The sequence below is a fragment of the Microtus pennsylvanicus genome, chromosome 14 (genome assembly GCF_037038515.1).
Source record: "Microtus pennsylvanicus isolate mMicPen1 chromosome 14, mMicPen1.hap1, whole genome shotgun sequence".
Lineage (NCBI taxonomy): Eukaryota > Metazoa > Chordata > Mammalia > Rodentia > Cricetidae > Microtus > Microtus pennsylvanicus.
In genome coordinates this window covers 19,205,979-19,223,545 of record NC_134592.1, presented here as the reverse complement: position 1 = coordinate 19,223,545, position 17,567 = coordinate 19,205,979, and the positions used below count along the sequence as shown (strand labels likewise).

Genomic DNA, 17,567 nt, shown 5'->3' with positions numbered 1-17,567 from the left:
AAACTCTTAATACCACCCTTCCCCAAAATTGGAAATTCCTTAAAGCTAACTAGTTCATGATGGGTTCTGGCAGAGGGCCTGGTGTTTACTGACTATCAGTTAACAGATATCATCTTCCCATTCTTTTAAATAAAGCATGGTCTTTTTAATGTTGGCAGTTAGTTACCTTATTATTTGAAGTTGGCTATACCTCATTGTGTGGAGCAAGGTGACTTTTGTTTTCTTTGAGGTGGAGTTTCATACTGTGTAGCTCAGGCTGGCTTGCCACTCATGATGTAACTTGTACCAGCCTCCAACCGTTCCTCCTGATTCCGTCTCTGGCTGCTGAGGTTGCAGTCACACACCACTACTAGTCCCAGCTTCTCACATTTCTTTATACCTGAAAAGAGTCCCAGAGCTCTGGAAGGTTATGAAGACAGTTCTTCAATAATTATTTGAGTGTTTGTTTTCAAAGTATTGGGTGGGGTCCAAAGAAGAACCACCGTTCTTTAAAGCAAATGGGGTCTCACCTGTGCTTGTGTGGAGCCGCTCAGTGCTGCAGCATTAGACAGTCCAGTGTTTTTTGTTTGTTGTTTTTTAAACAGACTTAATTTACTTTTTATTTTTCTTATATAAAAACCCTAATGTGGTAGCCACAGCTGGAGCCTGGATCCTCTGAACAGAGACTCAGGTGTGGTTTTCACATGTTGATCAGTGAATTCCTGATAAGGAGACTTGGTGAATTACAGTTTCTTTCCAGAGATCGGGTGTCAGGTAACTGTAGGTCTTAGAGATGGCATCAAAGGTGACCTTGGCAAAGCGACACAGGGTGCCAGTTCAGCCCCTGGCTGATGTGTAGTAGTCATCAATACCAGCCATCATCAGTAGCTTCTTGGACACAGGAACAGAGGCTATGGCAGTGCCTCTGGGGGCAGGGACGAGTTGAACCAACACAGAGCCACAGCGGCCTGTTACTTTGTGGGTACAGTGTGGGGCTTGCCAGTCTTGGTTCCCCAGTAGCTTCTCCATACTGGAACAATGGAAAACTTGGCCAAGATGATGTGCTCCTCGGATCTACCTTCATGGAACACTTAGCACCAACGTGATCATTGCAGTCCCTAATAACAACGAAAGCCTTGAACCTAGTCCACTGGCCAGCCCTAGTCTGCTTCTTACTGGCGTGATCTTCAGAACCTCATCCTTTTTAGGGACTCTCCCAGGAAAAATTAATCTCGAATTCCTTAATGGCCAAGGAGAACAGGTAGATCTCTAGGGACTTGATCTTCATATTCTTAACCAGGTGGCCCAACTTGGTGAAGACTCCTTGTCTTCGGCTTTACCTTCGCGAGCTATGTGGCCTCGACCATGACTGTGGCCCCTAAGACCACTACCGAATCCTCTGCGCAAGCCACCATGGCCTCTGAGTCTTCCAGGCCCCCCTGCTGCATCGGCTTCATCCGTTATTTGGTGTTATTTCAAGAAGCAACAGTCTAGTTTTTAGTCACACTCCAGAGGAGAGCTTCTCTAAACCTTCTTAGCTTTTACTGCTGCCCTCTATTTCCAGTATGCTAATTCAAGAGGTCTCTCTGGACTGTCAAAGAATAAAAAGTTTATGGTCACATGTTAATTTTGCATTAGGTTCTTAATTTCCATTGTATTGTCTATTCAGAATACAATATGTGAATTCTAAAGACTTTGCTGAGAAATAATTGATAGTTTAAATTGCACATATTTGATGTACATGTTTTCTTATTAATATATTTGCCATGTTTTAATGTGTATATACCCAAAACATCACCAGTCAAATCTACTAGACTGGGTATAGCTCATTGGAGACTGTCTAACACTGTGTGCATGCTTGAATCCAAGCACCACTTAAAAAAAAATACTCATTAAGTCCTCTCCCTTCTCAAATTTTCAGTAGCTCCTTTGGCTTTGTAACCCGTTCATACTCCCTTTTTTTGGTTCCCATTCCATACCAAGACAACCACTGATCTCGTGAAATTTAAGAAAATACAAGTTGATACAATGGCAGTCATTTCATTGGCACTGTGAGAGGAAAATTAGCTTGTCTGCCCAAGTGTCTTAGTAGTCCTGTCTGTTCACACTTTCTGAGTTAGTGTTGGATCATAGTAGGTATGTCATATAAATAAAGATTAGTTTATTTATTACAATTACAATGGGAGCTTTTTTGATACTTGGTCACTTTATTTACATTTCCTTCTTTATTGCATGCTTCCATGAAATACTGCCTTCTCTTTTGTCCTGCTTCTATACTGGAGTTTGGATGTTTTCTTTTTTTTTAATGATTTATTTATTATTTTGTATGCATTGGTGTTTTGCTTGCATGTATGTCTGTGTGAGAGTGTTGGACCCCCCCTGAAAGTGGAGTTACAGTCAGTTGTGAGCTGCTGTGTGGGTGCTGGGAATTGAACCTGGGTTCTCTGAAGAGCAGCCAGTGCTCTTAACATTTGAGCCAAATCTTCAATCCCTAGATGTTTTCTTTTGAAACAGGTGTCTGTCAGATGAACCTTCCTTTCTGTTTATGTAGAAGGCATGAGTATTTTAGTCATTAGGAAATTTTAATAAAGACATGTTTGAAGCTGGATGTGGCGGTGTATGTTAGTAATCTCAGTATTTGAGAGGGCAGAGGAGAAAGAATCCAGACCCTCCCATGGGCCATACGTCTGGGATGGGGCAGATAGACACCTACTTTTTTCAGAAAGGAATTAATTTCCTCATCACTTTGCTTCTTTATTGAAGAGTTGGGCTTTTTACTGGCAGTCATTTTGTAGGGTTGCCACTGCCCGGAAGAAAAGTTGAGTTGCCTTTTAGCTTTTTTCCCCCCTCCTTTGATATTAACAATTGAACTCGTGGCATTGTACATACTACCGAGTTCTGTGTAGTTTTAGTGTGTATGATGTTGCTGGAAGTTTATTACATGGAGTAATTGAAGCCTACTTTTACTAAGCAGAAGCATATTCTCTAATGAAAGTACTGTGTAAGAACAGAAAACTAAACAATACAATTATTGGGATAATAATTGTACCTTCTAAAAGTGTCTGAAGTTGATGAGCATTGAGAAGACTTCTTACAAAAACTGGTACATTCTCTCAGTTGATTCTGTGACCCAGGATACCTAATTTTATCACTGGAAATGCAGTTTCCTCCAATTCCTGGCCTTCTAATAGGGAAGTAGTTTTGGCATAAAGGGGGAAATTGGGAGCTGAGCTTCCTTGTCCAGCCTATGTTAGAGTGAGTACCAGTTCTCAAGGCAGCTTCTCTGTTTTTAAGCACATTGATTTTGAGCAAAAAACAAATATTGAGGAAACGCTTAAAAGTTTGGTATACTTTTCCTTTTAACTAGATGAAGAACTTCCCGATTACATTATGGTGATGGTGGCCAACAAGAAAAGTCAGGACCAAATGACAGAGGACCTGTCCCTGTTTCTAGGGAACAACACAATTCGATTCACCGTATGGTATGTTTCTGAATATCTGTGCCTCAGAGCAAAGTTAGAGTTGGTATTCTGTATAGGAGGAGTTCTCCGCAGTCTTGTGAGATTCACTGTGGAGAGGCCTTCTGTGGGCTGTGCCGCACAAGCCTCCGGAGGTTTCTCCGTCTCTCAGTGGGAAATAGTAAGTCACCTGCTCTCTGTACTCGTGAGGATAACTTTGCTGGTGCATCAGAGTGTTTACAGATATGCCTGCACCGAAGGCGCCTTGATATTGTTTGTGGGTTTGTATTATTGCCTTCTACACTTCATCATCCCCTCCCGTCACCCCCTCCCCACACTCCCCAGCACAACCACTTAACAAACAGTGAGCTAGGCTTTCTTTTGGCTTTCATGGGGATAACTTTTTTTCCTTTTATTTTTGTTTTAAGCTGGCTGTTCCTGACACATGCATGTCCTCATTTGACAAATATCTCCGTCATCTTTACAGTTTGAAATTTCAAATAAGCAAACTTATTTTTTCATATAAAATATTTATGATTTGAACTACCCTTTATCAAACTACATGCTCCCTTAGTTGAGAATAAGCATAATATTAAGTTTAAGAAGCCCAGCTTCAGTTATCAGGCTTAAGGTAGAGCAAGAATGGGAAAGGATAATTAATGCTGACTGAGGACAGGTAGGAGATACTCATAAGAAGGCCCACTGACTTACGACCCATCAGCTACAGTGAAAGATGATGATGGAGCAAAACTGAGTGACCACTTACCCTACTTAATTTGAGTAGGAAGCACTAGGGAGACGGTGCCTGTTCACATCTTGACTCTCAGGGAAAGAGTATCTTCACAGTGTTTTCGCAGCTGTATGCCTTATGGCTCTTACAGCAACACTATTTTGAAAATCTGTGCAGAATTTTCTGCTTTATATTGCATAGTTTGGAGCACATTATTAAGAGTACAGTAATCCTTATGTGTTTAACACACTGCTTCATTGTGTATATATACCCTCTCAGATGATGGTGTTCTTAACTGAGGGGATTATACTATGACTGTGAATACTTTCTTTAAAGTCATCAGTAGTTCAGGAATTTGTTTCATAAGTATTGTTGTAACCTGACCTTTGACTAAACCTTTAGATCACTTGGGGTTTGCAGCCCATCTGAGCTAAGCTAGAAGACTGGCCTCATAGGTTCTTTCTTAGATGACTTAATGGAATGCTTAAGACAGATTTCATAATATACCATTAACTTAAAATCAGTTCTTATCTTGCTCCAACTACAGTTCCACATGCCCTCATGCAAGGAATTGTGTCTTCTCTTTGGTTGGTGCTTCACTTTCATCAGTTCACTAATGTTAATCAGACTATCCTGATTTTTAATTGGTTTTTGGTTTGTGTTTGTTTACCTATGTAGATACACATGGATGTGTGTGCATGCACGTGTGTGTCGCGCGCATTTGTAGGACTGAATTTGATGTTGGGTGTCTCACTGGATCACTCTCTACTTTAGTTATTGAGACAGGGTCTCTCACTAAACCCAGAGCTCAACGGTTACTTTTAGTCTACGTAGAAAGTTTATCCCAAGCACCCCATCTCTGCCTTACTTGAAATGCTGGTGGCTTTCAACACCTAGCTTTTACATGGGCTCTGGGAATCAACTTCAGGACCTGGACCTGCACCCCGCCCTGCCCAGCGCTACTCTTGTGATTTTTTGTTTTTGCTGTCAGTTTTTAACTACACTAAGGTCTTTCTCTCTTTTTTTTCCTCATCCTAATTTTTTTTTTTGAAATCCTGAATTAATTGTGTTCATGAGGAAACTGGCATGTGAAGGGATTCTAAATGGAGCAGCAGGAGACTTCTGGTGTCTATGAGAGGATGTTGAAAGGATAGCTATGCAAGTATGTCTTTTATAAAACTATTAAGATGAGTGTGTTACAGCAAGGTTGTAGCCTGTGTGCTTAATTTTGAAAATAATAGAGTAAAATGGCATAGCATATTTTAAAATTCTTTACTAACTTTTTTTAACCTCTCAGAATTACGTTGTTCAAGAAGCCATGTAAATGTTTAAATATTAGCCACTGGATTAGGGTGTTTATAATTCAGTGGTAGAACATGTGCTTACTGGAACATGATCCTTAGTTTAACCCTGTGGAGAGGGTGAGAAAGGAGGGCGAGTGTGAGGCACCCGCGCGCGCGCGCGCGCGCGCGCAACACACACACGTAAAACAGTTGTGGCAAGAAGCATTCTGTGTTTGGTATTTTACTGTTAATAAGTTGCTTATTTTACTGTTAGCTGTATTAGTCTTTAATCCTTAGAAAACAAGATGACTTTTTTTTTTAATCAAGACTTGTCAGATGATGTCTTTGTCTTTTTTCTTTGGTGCTGGGGATTGAACCCAAGGCTTTGTGTGTGTTCTTAACATTCTGCTCTGGTTCTGCTGATGCCGTGTAGTCCTAGCTACCTGGGAAACTGAGGTAGGGAGGTTCATGAGTTCAAGGCTAGCCGAGACAACTTAGACCCTGTCTCAAGAAGTAAAAAAGAGAGCTGTGGGTGTGTGTTGGTGGTATTAGAGTGCTTGAATGGTATGTATACTGCTAGAGATCAAATTTCTAGGACTTACAGAAGCTGCTCTGCTTCTGAGCTGCCTCCCCACCCCTATTTTTTTTAATAATTTATTTAACTTTATGTACATTGGTATGACGGTATCAGATCCCCAGGAACTGGAGTTACAGACCGTTGTAAGCTGCCATGTGGGAGCTGCGGATCCTGGGTCTTCTGGAAGAGCAGCCAGTGCTCTTAACTGCTGGGCCATCTCTCCAGCCCCTCCCCACTCCTATTGTAAGGCCTTTTAAAGAAAAAAATAATGTACAGATGGAAAGTCCAGTTCGGTATTATTAAATGCCTTAAAAGAGCTAAACCTGAATATAATGTCAGATTTAGAGTGGCAATTAAAATTTTTATTAAGAGAGGCTTTGTTTTTTGTCTTTTTAGGCTCCATGGTGTATTAGATAAACTTCGCTCTGTTACAACTGGTAAGATTTGTAAAATTGAGAGCCTTTTGAAATTTTTGCTTGTTATAGCATGTGATCCTTTCCTTTTTAAAGTTATTTATGCTGCTCTTAGAAGAATATCAGTCAGTTTAAGAGGTGTGGTTCATCTGAATTGTAAGAACATTAAACTTAATGTGATTTGGCAATAATGGGCAAGACTGCATTATGTATCGAAAGGAAGTAATTATAAATGTGCCCAAACCTTAACCTTTAAGAGACCTCACTGCTTTATAATTGAAAGTTATCTAAAGGTCTAATATCTACAGTCATTTAATAAGTCAGATAAACTATTATGATGTATAGGGATGCTATTCAACAACTAAAAGTAATCTGGAATGAGATGAGAAAACACAAATATTATCCTAGTATTTAAAACATGTGGATCCTCTTGCAAAATAGTAATAACATAATAAATTATTATTAGTAGTAGTAATGATAAATGTTACTTATTGTTGTGGTAGTTCTCCTTTAAGGACCTCATCCCCCACATTTTCAGTTGTCTTTTATCCCCTTGTGCTTAAAATCTCTTAATAAACACCAACTGCTTTTTAAACTACCACGTTTGAGGAACTAGAAATGTAGCGCCGTTGGTAGAGCTCCTGCCTAGCACACATGAATCCCTGAGTTCAGTTTCTGGCACTGAAGAAAACAGCCATGGTAACACGTGCCCAGAATTCCCAATACTCCAGAGGTAGGAGCAGGAGAATGGGAACTTCAAAGTCATTCTTGGTGGTATATCCAGTTACCTTGGACTTCATGAGACCTGTTTTGTTTGAAAAAAGAAAACAGCTGGACTGTGGTCCTGTTTGGATCTCTGAGTTTAAAGCCAGCCTGGTCTACAAAGTGAGTTCCAGTGCAGCTAGAGCATTTACACAGAGAAACCCTATCGTGAAAAACCAAAGAAAACAAACAAACAAAAAAATACTTTGAAGTTATTACTTTAAAAAATTCTTTTCTACGTTATTGCTTTTGAATTGGTGATGAGAGAAGGGAAAGATAAGAACAAGATTACCAAGGTCATGCATTTTCTTTCCAGAGCCCTCTAGTCTCAAGTCTTCAGACACCAGCATCTTTGATAGTAACGTGCCTTCAAACAAGAGCAGCTTTAGTCGAGGAGATGAGAGACGGCACGAAGCTACAGTCCCTCCCCTTGCTATTTCTAGCTCTAGGCCTGAAAAAAGAGATTCCAGAGTTTCTACAAGTTCGCAGGAACAGAAATCCACTAATGTCAGGTAAAGTCCAGTGTCTGCTATGGTCAGATAGGCGTGTGAATGTGACACTTATGTTAGATATTATGTCCATTAGTTCCTATTTCAGCAATTTTTGGAGATAGTGAAATGATCACAGATTACACTAAGGTCTTTCTCTCTTTTCTTGTCATTTGTTGCTGTTACAAAATCTTGTATTTGGAACATCTTGTATTTGGTTCAGAGTTCAGAAGGCTTTCAGTTCCTCACAGCTGTGGAAGCAGGATAGATAAGAGTTCATGGTAGCAAAAGCATATGAAAGAGATTCCTAATATCATAGGGGACGAGGAAGCAAAGAAACCTAAACCAGAACCTGGGTTGGATATTATCAGCAAAAGTTTGTTCTTAGACACTCATGACCTATGTTGACCAATTGGGCCCTGAGTCTTAAAAGGATCCATAGCCTTTAAAGTAGTGTAGTGAACTAGGGATCTAGTACTTAACACATGAGCATGTATGGGACATTCCAGATTTGTTATTTTGTTTTTATGTGCATAGGTGTTCTGTCTGCATATATGTTAGCGAACCCTGTGCATGCCTGGTGCCTCTTGAGGCCAGAAGAAGGCATTGGATCCCCTTGCACTGAAATTACAGATGTTTATAAGCCAGTGTGGGTGCTGGGAATGGAACCCAGGTCCTCTGGAAGACCAGATAGTGCTCTGGCCATCTCCCCAGCCCCCTCCATGTTCAGACCATAACAAATCGTGAGCAAGTTTTTGAATAAACTAATGGTGACCAGAGTATGATTTTTTTTTTTATTTTAAATGTAATAAATAAAAGTTTAAAGTATGAGGGCTAGGAATGGTGGTATAAGCATTTATTTTTTTTTATTTGATTTTTTTTTATTGTTTAGTATTTTGCCAGTATGTATGTCTGTGTACCATGCTCTTGTAGCACCCATGGAGTTCTTCTGAGGTTTGGAGCCACTGGAACTGGAGTTACACATAGCTGTTAGTTGCAGTATGAGTGTTAGGAACCAAACCTGGATCATCTATAAGAGTTCTCTGAATCACTGAGCCATCCCTCCAGCCCTGGTACAAGCCTTTAGTCTAGCACTTGGGAGGTAGAGGCAGATGGATGGATCTTAAGTCAGCCGGAGCTACATAGGAAAACACTGTCTCAGAAAAGAAAGAAAAGAAAAATTAATGGATATGATTTGAAAACAGTTTGAATATTATTAAAAAACCTTCCATATTTTTCTCATTAAATTTTTTTTGAGTAAACATTCTTTGAAGTTTTCAGAATAATAATGCTTTGGTTTTGTTGAAATGCTTTGCTTTATTTTGTCTTACTAGACATTCTTATGATGATGGAGCTTCAACCCGGCTAATGTCAACAGTGAAACCTCTGAGGGAGCCAGCACCCTCTGAAGATGTGATCGATATCAAGCCAGAACCAGATGATCTCATTGATGAAGACCTTAATTTTGTGCAGGAGAATCCCTTATCTCAGAAAAAACCTACAGTGACACTTACGTATGGTTCTTCTCGCCCTTCTATTGAAATCTATCGACCACCTGCAAGTAGAAATGCAGACACTAGCACTCATATGAACAGGCTGCAACTTCATCAGCAGCCAAACAGTACTCACGCTGCCAAGCAGCTGGATGTGCAGAGCAGCCAGGTGTATGAAGCAGGACGCTTATGTGAACCAGAAGTGCTGAGCAGCGTAGACGACACTTACAGCCCCTTCTTCAGAAACAACCTGGATAAGATGAGCATTGAGGTTTGTATAGATTTTATATAGATTTTTGCTTAACCAGGCTAGAAACTGACAGTTGTTGATTCCAGATGTAACCTAAGCAACTAAACACATTGCATATTTATTTTAAATAGTCTTTTCTTGGACTGGCTCTGTATAGGGATTTTTATGTCATGCACATGTGCCTTGTAATTTTAGCAATTTGAGTTAGTTTTACCCTTTTTCTGATATCTATGCAGATAAGTCCATTTTAGACTTAAGCAACCAAAAAACTCAGTTTGAATAGTTTATCTAACAGTGCTGTGTGTAACCATTATAAAATAAATTGAAAGTTCTTTTGACTTAGCTATTCAAGGAGATATTTTCCTTTGTTTTACAAGAAATCCAGCCCTTTCAAGTCTTAAAGTCATCTTAAAATGAAAACAAATATTTTTGTGATAAAACTTTGTTTTCATTGCAAGATAAGCTTAAATGTATCTCATTATAGGACGAAAACTTTCGGAAGAGAAAGTTGCCTGTTGTAAGTTCAGTTGTAAAAGTAAAAAGATTCAGTCATGATGGAGAAGAGGAGGAGGAAGATGAGGATTATGGCTCCCGGATAGGAAGTCTGTCCAGCAGTGTGTCGGTGCCGGCAAAGCCTGAGAGGAGGTACCTGGGTATAGCTGTAAATTAGTCTTCAACTGCTTGACGTGGCTGCAGAGTTTTTTGCAGCTTGGGCAGTGTTGGGGAAGAAACCTGGGGACTGCATGCTAATACTAGCTAGATAGGTGCCCTGGCACTAAATGTCTTACAGTTTTTGGGTTTTGAGAGAGACAACTATTAATGAAAAATGACTTGCTTAAAATTGGAGAGAATTGCAAAGACTAGAAATTAATGAGGGAGAAAATGTTAATATGGCATCGGCATCATTTTTTAAAAAGCTATAGGGTTCCAATCTAATTGACATGTTCTAGAAACTATACTGTGTTTAAAACAGAAGCTATATAGTAATAGCATAATAGAAGGTTAGCATGTAAATGATTGAAATTTAAAACTTACAAAAATGCCTTTTTTTAAAACTCTTTTAGACCTTCTCTTCCACCTTCTAAACAAGCTAACAAGAACCTAATTTTGAAGGCTATCTCTGAAGCTCAAGAGTCTGTCACAAAAACAACTAACTATTCTGCAGGTAATTTCAATGTGTCTGTTTTTACCAGTAAGAGATTGCTTCCTTAGACTGAGCTTGCTTGCTTGATGTTTAAAGTAAAAAGGCTTTTGCCAGATACAAAGGTGGTGGTGCAGGCTTTTAATCCCAGCACTCAGGAGGCAGAGGCAGGCGGATCTCTCTGACTTCGAGGACAGCCTAGTCTACAAGAGCTAGTTCTAAGACAGGCACCAAATCTACAGAGAAACCTTGTCTAAAAAAAACAAAAGAAAGGAAAAAAAAAGAGAGCATCTGTACAGAAATTAATATGCCTTCTTACTAAGGAATCATGCCAGATACTCAAGCGTGAATAGAGGAGGTCTGTATTCTTTCTGGCTAATGCACAAAATGGGACCAGCTTTAAACAGAACATTTTACTAGCTTTATAGCTATGCCTTAGGCTTATGCATTCTGTGTGTGCTGTCATCCTTAAATCTCATCAGTTCCTGCCTCTAAGTCACACTTTGAACAATTTAGACAGGCTACATACAAGTCTGGCCATTTGGACAAATGGGAAATTTACACAGCAAAAGTATTGTCTCAGTTACTTAAGTATATCAGTGTTTTGTGTCTGTGTCCCATTCTCCCATAGTAGGTTATTGAGGGTCATTCTGCCCCATGGCAGAATTAAACCTTTCCTGGAAAGAACCAGGGCTTGATGGCAGTCTGCAACTTAATGGGGAATGCTACTCAGTTCCCAGTGCTTGCTATTCGAGACCTGTTCTTTGAAATGGGGATGAGCCTAAGGGCAGGTTGTAAATTAAGGTGATTTCCTTTTGTTTTTGGAAGTAGAGGTAACTGGAAGCATGTTAGTGAAAAAAAATCTTATGGGGAGAAGTTTTCTTGTTTGTTTTGTTTCATTTGAAACAGATTCCTATTATGTAGCTCGGACTGTCCTGGAACTCATTATGTAGACCAGGCTGACCTGGAACCCAGCAGAGATCTGCCTGTTTCTGCCTCCCAAGTTCTGGGATTAGAGCTATGTGCCACAACACAAGGATCTTAGTGAACAAATTGTTCACTAAAACAATAATAGAAACATTTCTTGACAAACCTAAATTTTAATTATGTTACAAGTATAAAATTGTCCTTTCCACAGCTTCTAACAAGTCTAATCAGTGTACTAAGTTTTGAGTTATATTGGTGGTACCTCTCCTTGAGCTTCTTTGTGCAGCTTACTACCCAAGCAAGTTTAGTAGATCCAGTATAGCATAAATTTATTACTAACAGTTTCTTCTAGATCACAGCCAGTGCTCTTAACAACTGTCTCTCCAACTATTTCACAAGTAGACTATTAGGCTGTAGAGATGTTTCGGCACTGGCTGTTCTTCCAGAGGATCTGGGTTTAATCCCAGTACCTATTTCGTTGCTCAGAACCATCCTGACCTCCACACAGGCTCCAGGCCTGCACGTAGGTACACATATATACATATCAGCAGGACACATAATTCTAAAAAAGGAAATTTAGAAAGTAGTTGGAGATTCCCACATTTTAAGAAATAACATTAAGCCTGGTTGTGCATACCTGTAATCCTAGCACATGGGAAATAGAGGCAAGAGATTAAGATCATTTTCAATTTAGTGAATTTGAGACCAGCCTAATAGCTCAGCGGTTAAGAGCACTGCCTGCTCTTCCAAAGGTCCTGAGTTCAATTGCCAGCAACCACATGGTGGCTCACAGCCATCTGTAATAAGATCTGGTGCCCTCTTGAGGAAGAGGCCTGATTGTCCTCATCAACTTACAATATGAAACCCACTATGGACAAGTTCAACAGAACCTCCATATACGGGCTGCCCATGTATTGCCAGGGCATAAATTTCATTTTCATTTCATTTTCTGGTCTATAGTGAGACCTTGTCGCTAAAGAACTTTTAAAAAATAGCATTGAAACATTCTTTACTTATTTACGTTACAGTTTGAAATCACTTTAAGACCCTGTCACTGCATTTGATTTAAAATGACTACATACGTGATAAATTGTATTGTGACATATAGTTTTTGTTTTGGGTTTTTGAAGCAGGCATTCACTATGTAGTTCAGTCTGGTCCAGAACTCATTGTAGATCCATTGCCTCAACCTCTTTAGTGCTGAGACTCAAGCTTTAGATGCTGTTTACATAGAAGCAAGGCAAATAACTTGAATATCTTTCTTGGGGATATTATAAGAAAAACTAGTTTCTTTGTTCTGAACTCCATAACTAATCTGAACCCAAGGATAGCATTCCAGTGTTGTTAACTGTGACGTTCTGAAGTAGTGACCATGATTATATGTTTGTTTCTTTTGTTTTTATGTGAAGTTCCACAGAAACAGACACTTCCAGTTGCTCCCAGAACTCGAACTTCTCAAGAAGAATTGCTAGCGGAAATGGTCCAGGGGCAAAGCAGGGCCCCCAGAATAAGTCCTCCTGTTAAAGAGGAGGAAGCAAAAGGAGATGGTACAGAAAAAATTCAAGGTAAGAGTTAACCATTTTATTTACACTTTATCCTTGGGATACTAAATATTTTCAAATACGTTTTTATGGAATATTAGTTACATTATGAAGAAAGTGACAAATTGTGTACACAAAGAATGAGATCTTGTAGAGAACTCAATTCTTTTCAGACACTTTAAAGTTTTTATAATGGAAAACTGAATGTTCTCAAAAGTAAGAGAGATTGTTGGTGAACTGCCTTAACTATATCATTAAAAATTTTTCTCAGGATTAGAATAGTCCTACTTACAGATCCATTAATATGTGTTTGTCTAATAAATGTGTAGGCATCTGGAAGTGCACGCTTGTAAAGGTCCATTAGAGCCTGTGGGCTGGTTTTCTCCTTCCACCATGTGGGTTTTGTGGTTCCAGCTCTAGTTACCTGGTTTGGCACAAAGTGCCTTCACCTGCTAAACCATCTCTGTAGCCTTTCTTTATCTGTCTGCTGTCCCTACTCCTATTCCTCTACCTTAAAATCTCAAGTTTCCTTGAAACTTCCTCCTAGCATCCTGTCGCAGTGTCTTTTCCTATTTGTCTTGGTGGTGCTGGTTTGGCTTCGATGCCAGATGCCTTGGAAACAGTAGCTTTCACTAATTGTTTTACTTCTTTGTTCATTTTTATTTCTACTGCCTCCTTTTTCTTTCACCTTCTTTCCACCCAAGCTTTTACATACCACAGTGCAACTCTATCGTGTGATTTGGTATGTCTCCCCACTCCGTCCCATCTTTATTGCCCAGTACTGACGCCATTATTGGATCTTCCACAGCTGTATTAATGGGCCTTTGGGTGTGCTTGCTTCTCTGCTACTTCCATACCTGTTCTTTCCATTTACAAAAGAAGAGACTGAAGTGTGTTTCTTTTATTACTTTTTCTATTAAGGTCATATGTAAAGGGGCATTGGTATCTTCAGTGTCTTTACTGAACGTTTTCTTAAATATATTTTTAGAGATGCATACACTGTATTTTTATTGTATTTAATCTATATTCTTTCCCCCAAAGTCTCCCATATTCTACTCCCAACTTTGTCTTTTTGTTTGTTTTTTTGTTTTAAATAGCCCACTGGTTCTAATTTGTGCTGCCTGTATACTAATAGGTGGCAGATGATCTCCTGAAAGTTAGTCAACCTAGGTACCAGGGGTCATACTCTTAAAAGAAAAGTGACTCTCCCTCAGAAACCATTATCTTCTCAGTAGCTCTTCAGCTAGGAGTCAGGGCTTGTGAACCACTCCTTGTTTCTGTCAGGAATGGTTATTGGATTAATCTTGTACAGGCAGCTGGAGCAGCGCTGTGACTTCATGGGTATAGTTATGCTGGCATGTCCAGAACACAGTTTTGTTCTGTCTGTCTTTAAAATATGTACTTATTACCTCTGCAATTATTACTCTATCAGCTGCTGTCTATGACTTGCTTAGATTATTGGGATAATGGCCTTCCAAATCTGTGCCTTCTTTCTCATTCTCTTTAAATTTTTAACATTAAAATTACATCATTTCTTCCTTATTCTTTTGTACAGAAATCCCTGCTCCTCTACTGAAAACCCCCTGGTGGTCCTTTTTTCACTCCGGTTTTCCACCAGCGCCTTCCTTGGCCTTATCGGCTACCTCCCTGTCACTCCCCTCTGATACCCTGTTTCCCATGTATCTCTGTCTCTTTTTTAGTATGTGGATCTTCATACTCGCCCCCCACTATACCACCAAAAATCCCTTTTCTCCAGCAGGTATATGAAAATTATGTCATTGTTCTGTTTTGAAGTCTATACTCCTCAGGAAGTTCATTTGAGACCTTGTCTTATGTCTGCAGCCAGTATTTGCCCATCTTTTTTCTCCTCTCAGGGGTTGTTGAAACCTTATCTGTTATGATCCTTTCCCTCACTCCCTTCTTTAAATCAATGATCATATTTTTTAACTGTACAATATCGGTGGTCATTTTAGAGTATATATACTTATATATCTTAATGTATACATTGTGATGTTGAGCATAGTAATCTAAAAGTGATAGTATTACTAATAGTATTAAGTATTATTAATTTAATTGAAGCTTTAATATTTTCTTTGGTATCTGAGGGAATAATGTGCATACAATGCTACATTTAGAGATGTGTTCCTGTTTAAGTGCTTTGCTTTGTCTTTATGGGCTCTCCAGAAGAAATAACTGTAAATGAACATGCAAATACTTTGAAATATGTGATGGGTTCTATTCCAATAAACCTATGCTTCTTGTTTTTCTTTATCTTTTTTTCTTTGAGACGGGGTCTCGCTGTGTAACTCTTGCTGTCCTAGAACTCACTATGTAGACCAGGCTGGCCTCAAACTCTCAGAGATCCCACCTGTCTTTGCTTCACTAGTGCTGGGGTTAAATTAAGGGTGTACATCACTGTGCCCAGCTAAACCCATGTCTTTTGAAAATATTTGTCATAAATTCCTTGTAGACTGCCAGGTGGTCCAACACTCAGGAGGCAGAGGCAGGCAGATCTCTGTGAGTTCAAGGCCAGCCTGATTTACAGAGTGAGTTCCAGGACAGACTCCAGAGCTACACAGAGAGAAACCCTGTCTCAGGGGAAAGGAAAAAAAAAAAGTTCGCCTAGATGGCAGGCTTGGTGATGCATGCTTGTAATACCAGATACTTGAGAAGCTAAAGTAGGAGGCATGCAAATTAGTGCTTCCCTGGGCAACTTAAGACTGTCTCAGAATGAAAAGTGAAAATGCTGAGGTTACGTCTCAGTGGTGGGGTGTCTGCATGAGGCTTTAGGATCAGTCAGCCCCACATATGTAGCTTTCTTTGAATCTGTTTAGATAACTTAGTGTTACTCAATTTTGATTGGACAAAATTACCTGATACAGGGTTTCTATTCAGTGTAACGTAGAGTAGTAACTGTAAGTATACAGCATTAACTGCCTACACTTGTGATCAGACACCATCATAAAACACATGGCTTAGGCCTCAGCTGCCCAACATTAAAAGAGATTATTTTATACTTAACAGTAGGCTAAGAATAGGCATATAGTCATAGTGCAGTGTATTCTGAGTGTGTATTACTTTCACACCATGTAAAGTTGAGAAAATGGAAGTCATTAATGATCATAAGGTGGGCGCCTGTGTACTTGATATGTCCTACTGGACAGGAAGCACTGGAAGATTGTTAGTAAAGAGGAGTGTTGTGTTCTGAGGAAGGAAACTCACACCCACTTTTCTCAACTGCCCTGCTTGAAGGTAAGCATTGAAAAGTTTTGTATTATATGATATTATAAGCAGTTTCACATCTATGAACATTTGATGTTTGAGTGGTATTCTGTGTGTGCTTATGCACGTACATGCATATATACATTGAACAGTGTACTGCATGGAGTTCTATAACTGTTTGCTCCATTTAACAGGTCATAGAGACAAGTACAGGAACATAGTAATTGGCAAAGTTTTGGGGTGCTAAATCCAAGCCTTGCTCTTTACTAGCTGATACAAACCTTTCTTTGCCCTAATTTCCTAATTTGTGAATAGATTTAACGATAATCTTACCTGCTTCACCATTATTTTAAAGAATGTGTTAAAATATTCAGGTTTTTCTGTTAATGGACCTTTTTATGGGACTCTTTAGAAGAGTTTTTTCAGTTTTGTGTGTAAAGCTGGCATGGGTACCACAAGCAATTCAAGGGTCATCTGCTAGGCTATTGAGTACCTTGTTTCTGTGTGACCTCTGTTAGGCCACTCTCCTATGTTGTCTTCGTGGTAGCTTGCTGCCCTGGTGAATGAGCTGGTTTGCAAATAGTTCTTAATGAGGATATGCTGTTCTTAACATTGATCTGGATGTGTCTGTCAGCTAGGTGATCTTAAATGCTATTAGAATTCAAAGCCTTATAAGTTTTGTACACTGTCTTTTATTTAAATTAAAATTTAAAGAGTTATATTAATTTATAGGTAGGTAGTGATATATATATAACAATTGTTTTATATGTTTGCTTTAACAGTTAGCTGTCTTTTGAGACAAGGATTCTTTTAATGTAGCCCTGGCTGTCCTGGAGCTCTGTAGACCAGGCCGACCTTAAATTCAGAGCTCCACTTGCATCTGCCTCCTGAGTGTTTGCGTTTAAAGGTGTGCGCTGCCATCACCCACTCTTTTTTTTTTCTGTAATTATGATCTGTAGCTATTTGACTAGCAAACCAAAGACTATAATTTTAGGGGCCGGCCTGCCTGCCTGCCTGCCTGCCTGCCTGCCTGCCTGCCTGCCTTCCTTCCTTCCTTCCTTCCTTCCTTCCTTCCTTCCTTCCCTTTCTTCCTTTCTTTCTCTTTTCAAAACCAATTTGTGATGCCCCAAACATTCTTAGATTTGTGGTCTTCTAATGAAGCCTTACTGGGGACTATACTCTTAAAGAAAACTGACTCTGCTTTTCCCTTGCCAGGGGTAGGATTTTGTTCCTCCCCTCTCCATGCTGGAATTTGGTCTGGTTTGGGCTCAGTATCTCAACCACTGTAGCAATGTAATTGGTT

General features: G+C 39.5%; 1 protein-coding gene across 11 annotated transcripts in view; it reads left to right on the top strand.

Moving 5' to 3' along the window:
* The window catches only part of Zc3h14 (zinc finger CCCH-type containing 14), a 42,031-nt gene that overhangs the window by 3,685 nt on the left and 20,779 nt on the right, over positions 1–17,567 (top strand). For 8 of the 11 annotated variants that reach the window (XM_075947817.1, XM_075947813.1, XM_075947821.1 and 5 more), the window contains exons 3-9: positions 3,347–3,461; positions 6,424–6,464; positions 7,519–7,714; positions 9,025–9,454; positions 9,918–10,078; positions 10,498–10,598; positions 12,911–13,066. In XM_075947817.1, coding sequence (XP_075803932.1) covers positions 3,347–3,461; positions 6,424–6,464; positions 7,519–7,714; positions 9,025–9,454; positions 9,918–10,078; positions 10,498–10,598; positions 12,911–13,066 — 1,200 coding nt within the window. The remainder of the gene's footprint in view (positions 1–3,346; positions 3,462–6,423; positions 6,465–7,518; positions 7,715–9,024; positions 9,455–9,917; positions 10,079–10,497; positions 10,599–12,910; positions 13,067–17,567) is intronic. The other 3 variants (XM_075947823.1, XM_075947822.1, XM_075947819.1) reach the window with 1 other exon arrangement.